This window comes from Theobroma cacao, chromosome 4 (genome assembly GCF_053813885.1).
Source record: "Theobroma cacao isolate CCN51 chromosome 4, ASM5381388v1, whole genome shotgun sequence".
NCBI classification, from domain to species: Eukaryota; Viridiplantae; Streptophyta; class Magnoliopsida; order Malvales; family Malvaceae; genus Theobroma; species Theobroma cacao.
The window spans coordinates 32059653-32073965 of record NC_142642.1 but is presented as its reverse complement, the minus strand read 5'-3'; the positions used below and the strand labels follow the sequence as shown (position 1 = coordinate 32073965).

General features: G+C 35.4%; 2 protein-coding genes across 3 annotated transcripts; one reads left to right on the top strand and one right to left on the bottom strand.

Annotated features, from left to right (window-relative positions):
- Nucleotides 1-2280: 2280 nt before the first annotated feature.
- LOC18602248 (CBL-interacting protein kinase 2-like) lies at nucleotides 2281-5290 on the top strand. 2 transcript variants are annotated; one of them, XM_007033508.3, is made up of 2 exons: nucleotides 2281-2491; nucleotides 3250-5290. In XM_007033508.3, the coding sequence occupies exon 2, from the start codon at nucleotides 3700-3702 to the stop codon at nucleotides 5107-5109; it is 1410 nt and encodes a 469-aa protein (XP_007033570.3). In that variant the 5' UTR covers nucleotides 2281-2491; nucleotides 3250-3699; the 3' UTR covers nucleotides 5110-5290. The 2 variants fall into 2 exon arrangements, with proteins under 2 accessions (XP_007033570.3, XP_017975370.2); XM_018119881.2 differs by lacking the exon at nucleotides 2281-2491 and adding an exon at nucleotides 2624-2821.
- An 872-nt stretch (nucleotides 5291-6162) lies between these two features.
- Nucleotides 6163-12251, bottom strand: LOC18602247 (uncharacterized). Its single transcript, XM_007033506.3, has 4 exons — nucleotides 12091-12251; nucleotides 10178-11905; nucleotides 8718-9781; nucleotides 6163-6653 (listed from the first exon to the last, which is right to left on the bottom strand). The coding sequence occupies exons 2-4, from the start codon at nucleotides 11681-11683 to the stop codon at nucleotides 6545-6547; spliced, it is 2679 nt and encodes an 892-aa protein (XP_007033568.3). The 5' UTR covers nucleotides 11684-11905; nucleotides 12091-12251; the 3' UTR covers nucleotides 6163-6544.
- Between the last annotated feature and the right edge of the window lie 2062 nt (nucleotides 12252-14313).

Sequence of the window (14313 nt, the reverse complement as noted above, 5' to 3'; positions counted from 1 at the left end):
CGGGTCCATGAAGAGTATAACTCAGTTGCTTGATTGAGCCATCAATGAATCCTGTCTTGTTACGAATGGATAGGACTAGCAAGAATGAACGACTCCATTGGCAGTAATTGCTTGAAGTGAGCTTAGGGTTTATAACCACAGACCCATGATAGTCTGTGTGATGGAGAAAATATGGAGACCTTGGGTTTTCAATTAGTGAGAGAAGGGGTTTTGAAAGGGAGGTTGACTAAAAAGAAGTCATAATTTGGAAATTGTTGATAAAGAATGAACAATATTGAAAGGGGAAAAATGGGTTTGAAATCACTGATAAAACTATTGATGAGGAAGGAACAATATGGAAAAGGGGAAAAAATTGCAATCTGTTGATGAATTTCCAGACTATTGTGAGATGATTTCAATGAATAAACCCTCACCCAACCTGCTTTGATACCATGATGGTAACTGAGTAAGAAGACAAAAGGAACAATTGAGAGAATGAGCTGTATTTTTCATTCGTCAGTTTTTCATATGTACAGTACCCATTTTATATACACAGGTTGCTAGCTGAAGCATCTAGAAAGGGAAAGAAAACTGTTACCTACCGTTACACATTCGGTCAACAAGAAAGAAAAAACTAACAGAAAATGTTAGCTATTTACGTATTTATCTACACATTATTAAGGTGCTGTTAGTTTCAAGCTTTTGATTATGTAGAGTTGGTACTTATTTATCTTTTTAATTGCAGCCTCTTAATCCTTATGAGCATCACAGTATTCTCAATCACAAATAAGCTTTGAGATATACCTATCCCCAAAGGAATAATTAAAAATTAGAATTAATTATATCTATTCTCGATTGGATCAAGATTTTTTCAAAGTATATTTCAATTATAATAATCAATAAATCGTGATAATATGAAATATAAAGATATGAAAGTTTTTTAATTTATAAGTTCTCACTATTATTACCTCGCATACAATTCTATGAAATTTATTAAAAAGTAACATAAATTTTAAAACTGATTCTTAGATATTTTGAAAATGATTTTAAAATTTAAATCAATTTCTACCTTTTACTTATAAGAGAGAATATTATGATTCAAATTTAAAATTTTTATGAAAAACCCATCCCAACCCCCTCTTCGCTTTTTTTTTTTAAAAAAAACACTCTATTGGGACAGATCAACCTACCCATAAAACAGATCTGAGCTTTGTAATCTCTGAACAGCAATATTAATATCCTTTGCATTATTCAAATTATTTTAAAAATAAAAAATTAAATATTCAATTTGCAAAGAAAGAGGGTAATTTGTGTTGAAAATTATAATTCGTGCGATTGTCAATCACAAATTGAACTTTCCAAGAAATATTGAAGCGAAAATTCACAACATTCTTAAATGATACGAGTGATCAGATTCATTAGGCGTTAGAACAGCTGATGTACCCTAACAAAAAAGCAGAGGAGAAGTCCAGAAACAGTGGGACCGACAAAACTAATTTCCGACCACCTAAAATAACCGACAAAATGTCCGGTTGTGTGGCTTTATCTCAAAATGATTGAGGGACACGTGTATGCTTGCGAATGGCGTTTGACGCCTGTCCTAAAATTGAGTAGTGACCAACCAATAGTGCCCTAGGAAGGTCACACCTGGACGCCAAGTACCTAGCGAGATATTTTCCCTTCGGACGTGTCGTCTGCTGGTTGGTCATTTCCGAGAGGAAGACTCTTCGTCGTTGACACCCGTCGTCGCGCGAAGCTTCACATCCCAAAATGTTTTATTTATTTTTAACCACCAAAAATATATTACCCCATCTTGTATTTTTTTTATTCTTTTTTCATGCTTAGACAAATGACATAAAGCAGGATTTTAAATAAAAAACTTAAAAATCATATTATAAAAAATATTAATTAATTAAATAAGATAACAGCTAATTTATGTTCAACACTAATAGATTTTCATTTGATAAGAAGTAGTTTTGATAAGTATTAAAATTTAAAATTTATTTATCCTAAAAAAATATAAAATTTAAATTTCAAAGTAAATCGACCGTATGACACGATAATGAGAAAAACAGAAACAAATAATACAAAATCTTGCGAATGGTTTGAATATTTCATAAATATCCTTTAAAATTAAAAGAAAGGCACCTCGACTGAATGGAAAGGAATTTTGCTTTAATTAATTAGCTTCAAATAGTGACAATGATGATAATTATAAACAGATACCGAACGAGGCGGCAATTGTTCTTATATGAGCTGCAAAACAAATAGTGGCATTTTGGTAATTATGACTGCAAACAATAAAATGGTCCACGTTTGGTATGGCTGCCTGCCTCGTCCTTTGCTTTTGGTGTATAAAAATGATTCACATAACCTCCCAAAGCTTTCAAAAATTCCTTTGCTCATAGCTGTTTCCTACTTCTTCATTGCTTCTTCTACTTCTGTTTGTTTCCTTAGAAAAAAGAAAGAAAGAAAAGAAAAGAAAGGAGGAGAAACTGTTGCCCATTTGAAGGTACAAGTTTTCCGAACTTCATTTTGTTGGCTTGATTGGAAAACTTCATTGCTTTCGGCTCATAGTTTGGCTTGCAATCTTTAATACCCTTTTTTTTCTCTTTTAATGATACTTATGAATTTGATGTCTGTTTCTTTCTGAAAGCTGTGGAGATTTTGAGGATAAGAAACTAGAGGCTGGTTGTTTCAGGAATGAATAGCTGTGATCCACTCAATTAATAATATGGGAAAAGTAAAAAGTTGTCGATTTCTTTATTTTATTTTATTTTTATTATGGTAAACAAGCGTTGGGGTTTTATTAACTATGTTTTCTTTAGCTTTCCATTGAAGGGTATGCTTCATTTTGCCACTCAGTTTCACATACACATTTTAATTTCTTTTTCCCCCTTAATTTTCATTTTTCTTCCATTTTTCAATAGTGTTTTTATTTTTTTGGTAAGATTTGAGGGAATCAAGGCGAAAGGGAACATCACCCTTTGATCTTAACCTTCCTTAGAAAACGAAACAACCAACCATTAGGCTAAACCTGTGTTGTTATAGCTTTTTTTTTCTTTTGGTTTATAGTTGACATTAGTCACCTCCTTAGAATTTTCAAACATTATTCCTTTATTTTGTAACAGTTTCATTATGACCTTTGTTCTTCCGTTTAAGTATTAGTCTATAGATACCAATTTTGATAGATTTTTTGTTTTGGTTCTTTAAATTTCCTTAATATTTGTATTGTTATTAACTATGATTTTGTTTAAAATCCATTTTCAGGTGAAAATCTCATCTCTTTGTGGGCAATTTGAAACTTTGGTCTAACCTGGTGGGTCTCTCTCAACTGATCTGTTAACGTTAAACTTTTGGAATCTTGTTTATCGTATTTTCTTGTTCACAAAGAAAGCAGGGAATGCTGAAAGATGTGCTTGAAAGTTGAGAACCATCTGTCTGATGTTAATGAAGTTGTGGCTTCATTTCAGCTGGCCTTATTTGTACTTAATGATAATCAACATTTAACATATAGTCAGGTTTGGTTCAATGCTCTGATGCCTAGTTTGGCTAGATATTTAAGGGAACATGTCATGTCAAAGCATGATGTTTGTGAAGATGGTTGAGCTTTTAATACTTTTAGGTCCGTTACGGTTGCATATATAGTTAACCTACATCATATATAGCACTAGCTGTTAAGGTAGATTCTATTGTTTTTGACAAGGAACTTTGCTCATTATGGAGAGAAAAGGGTCTGTCTTGATGCAACGGTATGAACTAGGGAGATTATTAGGCCAGGGAACCTTTGCGAAGGTGCACTATGCTAGGAATCTTAAAACTGGCATGAGTGTCGCCATCAAGATAATTGACAAAGAGAAGGTATTGAAAGTTGGAATGATTGATCAGATTAAGCGAGAAATTTCTGTCATGAAACTTGTAAGACATCCAAATGTGGTTGAGCTTTATGAGGTAATGGCCAGCAAAACAAAGATTTACTTTGTTATGGAATATGCTAAAGGAGGCGAACTCTTCAACAAAGTTGTGAAAGGAAAGCTGAAGGAGGATGCTGCTAGAAGATATTTTCAACAGCTAATCAGTGCTGTTGATTTTTGCCACAGTAGAGGTGTGTGCCATCGGGATCTCAAACCGGAAAACTTGTTGTTGGATGAGCATGGCAATCTAAAGGTTACAGATTTTGGATTGAGTGCTTTTGCTGAATCTAAGCGACAAGATGGATTGCTCCACACAACCTGTGGGACACCTGCTTATGTTGCTCCGGAAGTGATCAACAGAAGAGGCTATGATGGGTGCAAAGCTGATATCTGGTCATGTGGGGTTATCTTATATGTTTTACTGGCAGGCTATCCCCCTTTCCATGATTCCAATCTGATGGAGATGTACAGGAAGATTGGCAAGGGGGAGTTCAAGTATCCTAAATGGTTCTCCCCTGAAGTATGCAAGTTCCTGTCAAAAATTCTGGATCCAAACCCAAGTACTAGGATATCCATGGCCAAAATAATGGATAATCCCTGGTTTCGGAAGGGGTTGGGCCCCAAACCTGAACTTCTTGATGCTGAAGTCAAAGAACCAGCGCCTTTAAATGTTGATACAGTATTTAATTTGAATGAGAGTAATGCTACTGTTGTTGGGGAGAAGCAAGAGTTGCGCAAACCTTGTAACTTGAATGCCTTCGATATTATTTCCTTCTCTGCAGGCTTTGACTTGTCTAGTTTATTCGAGGAAAAAGAAACAATGAAAGAAGTGCGGTTTACATCAAACAAAGCTGCGTCAACCATCATTACCAAACTGGAAGACATTGCCAAGCGTCTAAAGCTGAAGATAAAGAAGAAAGATGGAGGTTTGTTGAAAATAGAAGGCTTCAGAGAAGGCAGGAAAGGTGTTCTTGGCATTGATGCCGAAATCTTTGAAATTACCCCGTTCTTCCATCTGGTTGAGGTAAAGAAGAGCAGTGGAGATACATTGGAGTATCAAAATGTAATAAAGCAAGACATAAGGCCAGCTCTGAGTGACATTGTTTGGACTTGGCAAGGTGAGCAGCAGCTGCAACAACCACCACCGGAGCATCAAGAGCTACAGGACCCTCCTGTCCTTCAACAATTGCATGCTGTTTCAACTCAGAGTTCCTAATGATCACTTTGTTCAATTGCTTTCAAGTTGAGAAGCTATCTTTCTTAATATCGATATAAGTAGTGTAATTAGTTCAACTTAGCTGTGTTTTTTTTATGTTTTCTTGATGCTAGTGTGCGTGCCCTTGAACCACCTGAGATTAAAAAGGAAAAGTAAATGCACATGTACTTCTCTCTGCTTATCTATTGGTCTTCGCTTCAAACGAAGAGCAGATAATAAACAATTATTCAAGACTAAAACGTCATGATTAAAACCATGTTATCCATGACCGACGAAGTAAGATCCAGAGCTGTTCTGGCTCCCATGGCTGCGTTGAGTAGCAACAGACGAGTTACCGATTCGATTTTCTATAAGGAGATGAATTGACCGGATATCTTATCGCTTAGATGAGTTAAAAGTTTTTACTGTTTCGTCCTTTGTTGGCTTTTCAAAGGAGTAGTGTTTGATATTGAACACCAATGGCCGCACACCACAAATCATAAAAAACAAATAAGATTCGCAACATATACCCAGCATCTTGTACGGGCCAGCCACTTTTGTCTTTCGATGCGATCGCAATAGACAGAAAATTTCAAAAGAAAAATGTACCAAAAATGTTAGTACTTCAAAAGGCAAAGAAAGCATGGAAAACAGGTGAGAGGGAGAGGGACAACGGGGGGGGGGGGGCCACAGATTTTGATGACCTCAACTTTCTACTAAAAATTTACATGGAACGTTCTTTTTCTCCTTTGTTAACAATACAAAGTGGGGAGAATCTAATTTTTAAGTTACTTCGGATTGAGATTTAAGTCATTGGAGTCATTGACTCTTCCTTTCAAATTAATGCGACAGTGTTTAGTCAAGTTTGGAGTACATTAGACCAATTCTTCCTTGTACATGTATTCAACAGCAATTTGTGTTGTGCATTATGCTAGACATCATTACCATCCCAATTAGGGTTAGAAGGGGGGGGATCTGTTACGAATAATTATGAAACTAAGGAAAGGGCTAAGGTGAAGGTGAGAGTTAAAGCAAGTTCTTATTTATGAACAGATGCAGCCCATGCCCATGGTGTTTATCAATGTCGTTGGACATCCATTCAACTGAAGATTTTTAAAAGACGAGGTATAGCTTTCATCTGCCACTGCCACTGCCACTGCCAATGCCAATGAACAAATCTAACCCCTTTCCCCCCAGCTAGCAGATCATAAAAGCTACAAAGAATTAAGCAACGTATGACACCTAGCCTAGCTGTTACCTTATGCACGAGTGAATGCATGCCACGTGTATTCCCTATCCAAGCTGATGTAAGTAAACGTTAAAAGAAAGACAAGGAAGATACAATGCATCATCAAGTATTCTAAATCTCCCCCAAAAAGAGGATGTTTCCCTCTCGAGAACAGGAGATGTATTTTTAAGTCCCTCCAGTATGTCACCTTATCCTATTTCAACCAAATCACCAAAGTGACTGTACATCCGGGGTGGGAAATAAACCCCCAACATGGGGCCTTGCAACTGAAGACTTTCCAACAACTTCTCCTGGACCCTGCATAGCCCACTCCTTCCTGCCAAAACACAACATTGCCCAACTAGTATCAGACTACCATTGCAAATTACATTTTTATCCAACAAGATGGCATACCACACTAGAATCATTCCTTCAAAAGTTTGGCAATGATATAGACGAAACAATTCAGGTGGGAACAACTCCATAGACACCTTCAACATCAGCTTTTATTACAATCAAATATCTACTACAGAGCATAGAGCAACATGTAGAATTTTTACATAGTTCACGGAAACCTCTATTGGTCTATAATACTCCTAAGAAATAAGGTAGCAATTCCCAGTGATGAATTGAAGGGATTCATGCAATATAAACCAATAGCCATAAGCAACAAACCTGTAAGTCTTTGAGCAGCTGCTTTTCTACTGTTACAATTCAAGAATATTCCCATTTTTTAAAACAACTTTGACAAGACGCTATCATGCAATTTAATATCCCTCATGCAAAACCCAAAGTCCTTTCCAGTTTGATATTTTTCTTCTTTGGCCATAAATTTTCAACATGGCAAAAACTCATAAGCTGTTCGTCACATAGCACAATTCACAAAACCACTTTTTATCCTTTACCTTGCCAACATCCATGAGAATAATCTTTACTCCCTCACTGATATTAACTATGCATACATTTTGAAGTTACCTTATATATTATTAAAACATATTTGTCCATGATTGTTCTCCAAGAATATGTTGACAATAATTTTTACCCATTATAAGAGCATTAACATATCCTAGAAAAGTAAACTCAACACAAATGTGCTCTATAAGCTTTCCAAATTTCCCACATTCTCAATTTTTCTGCTCACTGATTTGCTGTAGGCTAATGGAATGCTCTTCCTTAACTGGTCAAATATCCACTCTCACCTTATATGAATGCTTGGAAAAAAAAATTTATCATGACAGTTTTCCTTGGAAAACGCAACTGAGATATCAGCTCTAAATCTTGAAATAGACAATTCTGTCTATTATACTCTGCCTCAAAGTGCATGTCTACTGTTAAGTTGGCAAAACTACCAAGAAAAATGTTTTAACTTTGGCATTTTTATATCAAATTTTAAATGTGTTCTAATACTAAAGCTTAATTGTATTTAATGCCAAAAAGTAATAAGATTATTAAAAATGAAGATGAAACATAGAAATAGTAACAGTTATGGGTGTTCAGAAAAGATAATAGGTTTAGTTTTGGCCTTTGAGACATCCCCAAAAAGAAAGATGGAAATTCAATTCGGGATGATGAATTTTTTATTGAACTATTTTAAGGATTATTATACCAAGGGCACTAATAAAATAAACCCATGGAAGCATAAGGGTTATTGCCAGCTTCATATAAGATTGCAGGTAAGTAGGTTAGGTAATCAACAGAAAGTATACAAGCGCACAACAAGCAGAAGTTGCGATCAATATCTATGTTACAAATACTTTTTATGCTAGTTGGTGCAACTGCAGGTATTTATTCAATCTCAAGCAGGATTACAAATATGTGTGAAAGAATTTTACAATTACCCAAGATTCAGAGATACTCTTAAGGACGAGGGGAAGAAAGTGCTGTTGAGAGTAAACAAAGATGACTACAAATTGACAAATTCCTTTTCACTTAAAAGCAAATCATGAAATTTTTCAAAAAAAAAATAAATAAAGAATCTCAAGCATCAAACAAATGTTCGCCTCATTTCTCATATCTTCTGCTGTTTTTCATTTAGCATTTTATTACTTAAGTGTTAACAACTCAATTAAGCCAAAGATGCAGGAATGTCTATTCCTAGAATAATAATTTCCACAAGCATAACTGTTTCCATCACTTAGAGCTTACTTCAATTCCAAGAGTAAAGATATAGCCTAAAGACAAAAAAATTCCTATTCCTAAAACACTAATAAGTACAACGGGTATAATTCTTCCAATCAATACAGCTAACTTAAAATGCCAAGATTAAAGATCTCTCATTCGAATCAATAATTGAATTATTCAACAAACAAAGATGGATAACATTCAAGGTTTTTGCTTTACCATCTACAACTGAGTTTAATCTTAGCATTTAAATTATAGGATATAAGTTTGATGCACTCACTTGGGCCAACAATTCACAGGCGACAGCTCAAATGGATGGGTACATGCAGATCCACTGGGACTTCCATAAGTCATTTCACTCAATTCCTCCCGAGGCTTGATAGGAAAATGGTCATCGCTACCAGACAATGGTGGAAAGAAAGCATTCCGTAACCATGGATCCTGATCAGTTGGACCAGTTACAGGACTAAATGTTCCACCATTCTGGCCACTACCAAGAAAAACTTTCTGAGGAGATTGGGTGCCAGCAAGTATAGGGTCCTCTTTTGTGAACAATGATGCCATTGTTTTCTGAGTAGGAGGGTGCACAAAGTCTTCCTTGTTTGATCTATTATGTTCCAGGGGGAAAAGCCAGCTTGCTGGACCACCCACCAAACCTAGACCATCCTGACCAAGGGGAGAACTGTTCCACATTTGCCATGTCCCTTTCTCATTTCCATTTGTACCATCCACAGGAAAAGAATGAAGATCTTGGGCCTTTGGGGTAGTTGGCAACCGATTAGAATTGTTATGCCTTTCATCAGCAGATCGTAGTCTTGACAATGGAGACTCAATAGGTGAGGGCTTGCTAATTTCAGAAGAAGCGGATATATTCTTCAAAGTATGAGGCCTTTCCATACCATTGTCCATTCCAAAGCCAGAACCCAAGTCCAACTGAAAATTATCAAGCGACTCTGAAACAGGCCCAAGCAAGGATACTGGATCAGGAACATAACAGGGGTCTTCAAAAAGCTCTGGCTCTTCTGGTATAAGTTCATGAAGCCCTTCACCAGCACGAGGAAAAATAGGTTCAATAGCAGGTGAGAAACCTAAACTACTGCTGGGGGCTCCATTCGAGTAGGTAGATGTAAATGGTGATGGCAGTCCAAAATTGATAGGATTATCATACATTTGTATTGTTGATGAATGACCAGGTAATGGTGGGCTCTGAGCTTCTGCTTGAACTTTTGAATTTGGTCTGCTAATAACATTTGTATTTGAGGCTGGAGGAACAGAAGATGAACGAGTGAATAATTGTTGCCAAGTTTTTTTAGGTGCTGCCCTTGGTTGGGGTTCTGAAAGCACCTGCAGTGAACAGAGCAATGTTGTAACACTGTTTTCCTTCTAAATAAATTGTTATAATGCACCAAAGAGCATAATTTGCAAGAAACCATCAAATTTGACTACATAATCAGAACATGCTAATTCCAGCGAAAAAAAAAAAAAGAAAGCTAAACAAAACAAAATGAATGCAGGAATCCAATTAAAATATTTGACTAACAAGGGAAGCAAGAAAAATTTTCATTCGTACTGAAGCTGGCCGATGATTGCTTATAATAGCTATAGTAAATGCAGTAACTTTACACAAGAAATAAATTCAGATGGAAATGCCCAAAATATTTATTTGATATTATAAAAAAGGTAAGGATTCTACTAATTTACTAAAACAATGAGCTCAAATAACAGAGTGTAAGAACTTACAGAGTGGTTGGTGTTAACATTCTTATCATCTCCATTCATGCTCAACTTTCCAGCTACACGCTCAGCTGGACAGAAATCTCTCCTATGTGCAGAAGTATGGACATGATCTACAGAATTGTTAGGTTTGTTTTCTTTTGTAACAGTAGCAGGACTATTAGTACTCTTTCCAAAGAAACTACTTCCACTAAAAGCCTTAGACGATGACAAAAATGTACCCCTCATACGATCCAAGTATCTAGTTCCAGCATTTCCCCGGGTAAAATTATTTGCAAGAGTATTTTTCATTCCATATCCTGCTTCAACAGCATTGCCCTTAACATTATCTGTACCAGACTTCTGATTTTCCCGGCGATCAATCTCACTCTTCTTATCAATGTCACGCTTCCGTTCAGTTTCCTTACCTGCTCTCTTCTCAATCTCTTCTGCATCAGAGTTGCTCTTACTAGATGCCTTATCTTTCTCTTTCCTTCTTTCTTGGCGCTTCTTTTCTGCTTCCTTTTTTATCTCTTTCTCCCTGGAAGGTGGTGACAATATGCTGCGATCTTTTTCAGCCTCCAGTTTTTCATCCCTCAGTCGCCTTCGTTCCTCCACCAATCTTGCAACCTCCTCTCTCTGCTTTCTCTCTTCTTCTTCCCAAAGCTCTTTCTCCAACCTAGCCTGTCTCTTTTCTTCAGCTTTTCTGCGTGCTTTTTCTCCTCTGCTCTCATGAAAGCTTGTTCCATTCTCACCCCTCTTAGTCAACATCCCCCTATCTGCATCAGAAGAAGTATCATCCCTTGATGAACTAACCCTAAAAATCTTTCTCCAAAGCCAGCTAATGCTTAAGAAGAAGGACGTCAACAGCTTGCATACAAAAATAACAACTCCTGAATAAGATTTCTCTGCCAAACAATCCTCATCTCCAAAAACTCCACTGCCATTCTTCCGCCAATAGCTAGACTTCCCTGCAACAGACCCAGTAACCCAGTTGCCATTCTCCAACCAATCCTGCCCACACATCCACCCATTGTCAGACCATCCCTTTCCATTCAAGATTTTCCCACCTTTTCCAACAAGATCCTTAATAATCCCAGAATTTGAAATACCCAAACCAGGCGGCACAGGCAAGTCCAAAACAGGTCTTTTTGATATATGGCCACAATAAGAGCACATAAACCGACCACCACCGGGGTTCTGATCCCTATATGGAGTTTGGCAGTTCCGACACCTTCGTGTCGCAGTCTTACGAAGCTTCTGCAATTCTATAGCCTCAGATCTCTTCCTCTCCCTGAGACGCGCATTCCTTCTAACCCGCCAAGCAGATAGCTGGGGCATCAAAATCTCATACCAAAACAGAGTAACCAGAAGCACAAAAACACAAGCCAGCCTTGGGGATGTGATCTCAAATCGAAAATCAGGTGGCAAAAGCTGAGAAAGAGCCCATAAACCTATGAGAGGTATAACTAACCAAGGCAGCATGGTAGCAACCCGGCGAGACCACTTCTGAATCACACACAGTATACACATTATCCTCTAACCCACACCTATCTTCCCCGTTTCGAAAATCAAGACCAAAACAAACCCTAAAATCAAACCCCCAATCCCGCAATTTCCTCCTTGAGAAAAAACAATGTCCAAAAATCGAAAACCCTAACCCCAACTTCTTGTCTCGAATCGAAATATATATAATTCAGGGCGATAATTCCTTCAAGCTTCAAGAACCCTAATCAGCATTTAAAATCGCGAATCCTTCAAAAATCGAAAACAAAACAAAACCTAACGCCGCATTAACATTTCAATTTGCAATCAATTAAATACATTCAAGAATACAACTAAAGTCCTAGAAATGGGTCGATTTAGGGTTTTTTCTGTTTTTTTCCTAAAGTTTCTTTCCAAATGCTCAATCGAATGCGTGAGTAATTCAGGAAACTTACAGATTCAGAGTCCATTCCAGAAACGAATCGGGTCGGAGCGGTGGTTGAGCCTCTTTTCTTTTCTGTTTATTCTTACCAGCGAAGAAACTGTGAGGAAAAAACCTTTTTTCAGAGAGGAAAATCTTGTGGAAAAAGATAAGAGAGATGGAGAAGAAAATGAGGGAATGTGAGGTAAATTAATTTTATAAGCAATCCCTCTGAACCAGTTTTTTGGGACCGGCTTTTTGTTAGACCGGTTCGTGAAATGGTCGGTTTAATTTAATGTTTGCACCAACTTTTTTTAATTTTCTCTTTTGATCTTATCTTAAAGACATGACATGTACTATGATTTATTTTGACCTTTGGCATGTTGATTTATTTTCAAAAATATAAAGACGGCTTATTTAATAGAGGGTTAAATATTAACGTGATAATCATGGGATAAAATTTAAAATAAATGCAAATTTATTACTAATCAATGTTTTTTATTTTTATATATTTTTTAAAATTAAAAAATTGAGTTTATAATTATAATTTATTAAATAATTAAGCAAGAAATCAAATAGATCAAATGAAAATAAAGATATCAAAATCAAATCATGAATCGTTTGCTAAATGGAAGTAGTTTTATTATTATTATTATTATTATTTATTTCAAAAATAAAATCGTGAGATATGGCTAAATTTTGGAGTATCTCACTCACTCCTATTCCCCTCCCCACGAGACATAAATGGTGCCAATAAATGCTAATTAAATGCCAAGGCATCCTTCTTTTCTTTCTATTGCCTGGATCAAGCAAACAATAGATGATTCTAAAGCTTTATTCATTTTATTTAAAGTTAGATTGTCATGCTTGTAGAGCTTAATTACAAATTTAACTGTCTTATGGAACATTAATTGTTTAGTATTATTATATAATTATATGTCGAGTACATGTGCTTTACTTGCTACCTACCATCTAATAAATTCCATTATATTAAAATATTAATTTTATTATATTTTAAATACCTCTTGTATTTAAATAAATTTAAATCTTTTCAAATTCACCGTGTAATATTGGACTTTATATCATTTAGCAATAATTGTGCTATACATTAAAAATATTTAAATTAATGAATGACAATTTAAACACATAATGAGTAAAAATATTTATCTTCGTTAATTAAAAGAAAAAAAAATTCAACAACCATACTTTTATGCATATATACTAGCTTTTGTGCACGTGTGTTGCATGTGATTAGATATGTTGACTACATTGACATGCACAAAAAATTACATTGAGAATTTAAAAAATTTTACTATTGTGTACAAAAAATATTTAAAATTAAAAAAGGAAAAAAGAACACAAATATTGATTATTAAATATCTAAATTATAAACTTGTGCCAAGATAAATTAATTTTTTGCTGAATAATAACAAGATGAATCCATAAAGCACAAGGAATAACAATTTTAAATTTGAAACTGATAATTTACTTGCGTAATAAAATAAGAAAGCCCCAATCATGATTATGAAAAAGTAAATACACACGATAAGAAATTATAACATAAAAATGCTAATGGATAGATATTGTTTCAAAGTTTCAAAAGAAGTATTATTTATAATAGTAAAGTCATTAAGTTCGAAGTAAAAAAGACTCTTTAGATTCTATGTTTAAAAAATGATAGTAGAATGATAGAGTTTTTTAGATATAACTAAATTATTTATTAGGATAGATAGCATTTAATTGAAAGTTGTTGCATAGAATTAAAAAATTTATTTATAAATTGGATAATTTTATTACTTGATATTCAATAATTAATTAATATGGTAATTTAGAAATATAAAGAGTAAAAACATGCATTTTCATCAATCAGTAGGTAGATTATACATTGAATTCTGAGTTTCAGAGTTTTCTGCAGGGACTTGAATGGAATTTTAGAGAAGTTAAAGCATATTTTGGTCTTCCTGTTGTCTTCTTTCTCGGTTTCTTTTTTGTCTCTTAACATTGAAATTTCAGCCGTCAAATATATTTAGGATGATGATGATGATCTCGGAGTAATTGGGTTAGGAAACACAGTGGAAATAATGGAGGAGATAGAGTGGAAACAATTAGCCTGAGGGTGCAAAGGATGGGATGAAAGAAGGAAAAAAAATGAGGGGGAGCTGCACCGGCAAAGTTTTTGGCTTTCTTCTGTTGTTTTGCTGCCTTCATTTTCCTTTGTTCTCAAGCTTTTTTTTTTTTGGTATTCCAAAGTGAGCAG

Coding starts and splice junctions, on each gene's coding strand:
- LOC18602248 (XM_007033508.3), top strand. CDS start 3,700: ATGGAGAGAAAAGGGTCTGTCTTGATGCAACGGTATGAACTAGGGAGA.
- LOC18602247 (XM_007033506.3), bottom strand. CDS start 11,683: ATGTGTATACTGTGTGTGATTCAGAAGTGGTCTCGCCGGGTTGCTACC. Junction 9,782..10,177: donor ATGTTAACACCAACCACTCT/GTAAGTTCTTAC, acceptor TGTTCACTGCAG/GTGCTTTCAGAACCCCAACC. Junction 6,654..8,717: donor CCTGTGAATTGTTGGCCCAA/GTGAGTGCATCA, acceptor GTGTTTTGGCAG/GAAGGAGTGGGCTATGCAGG.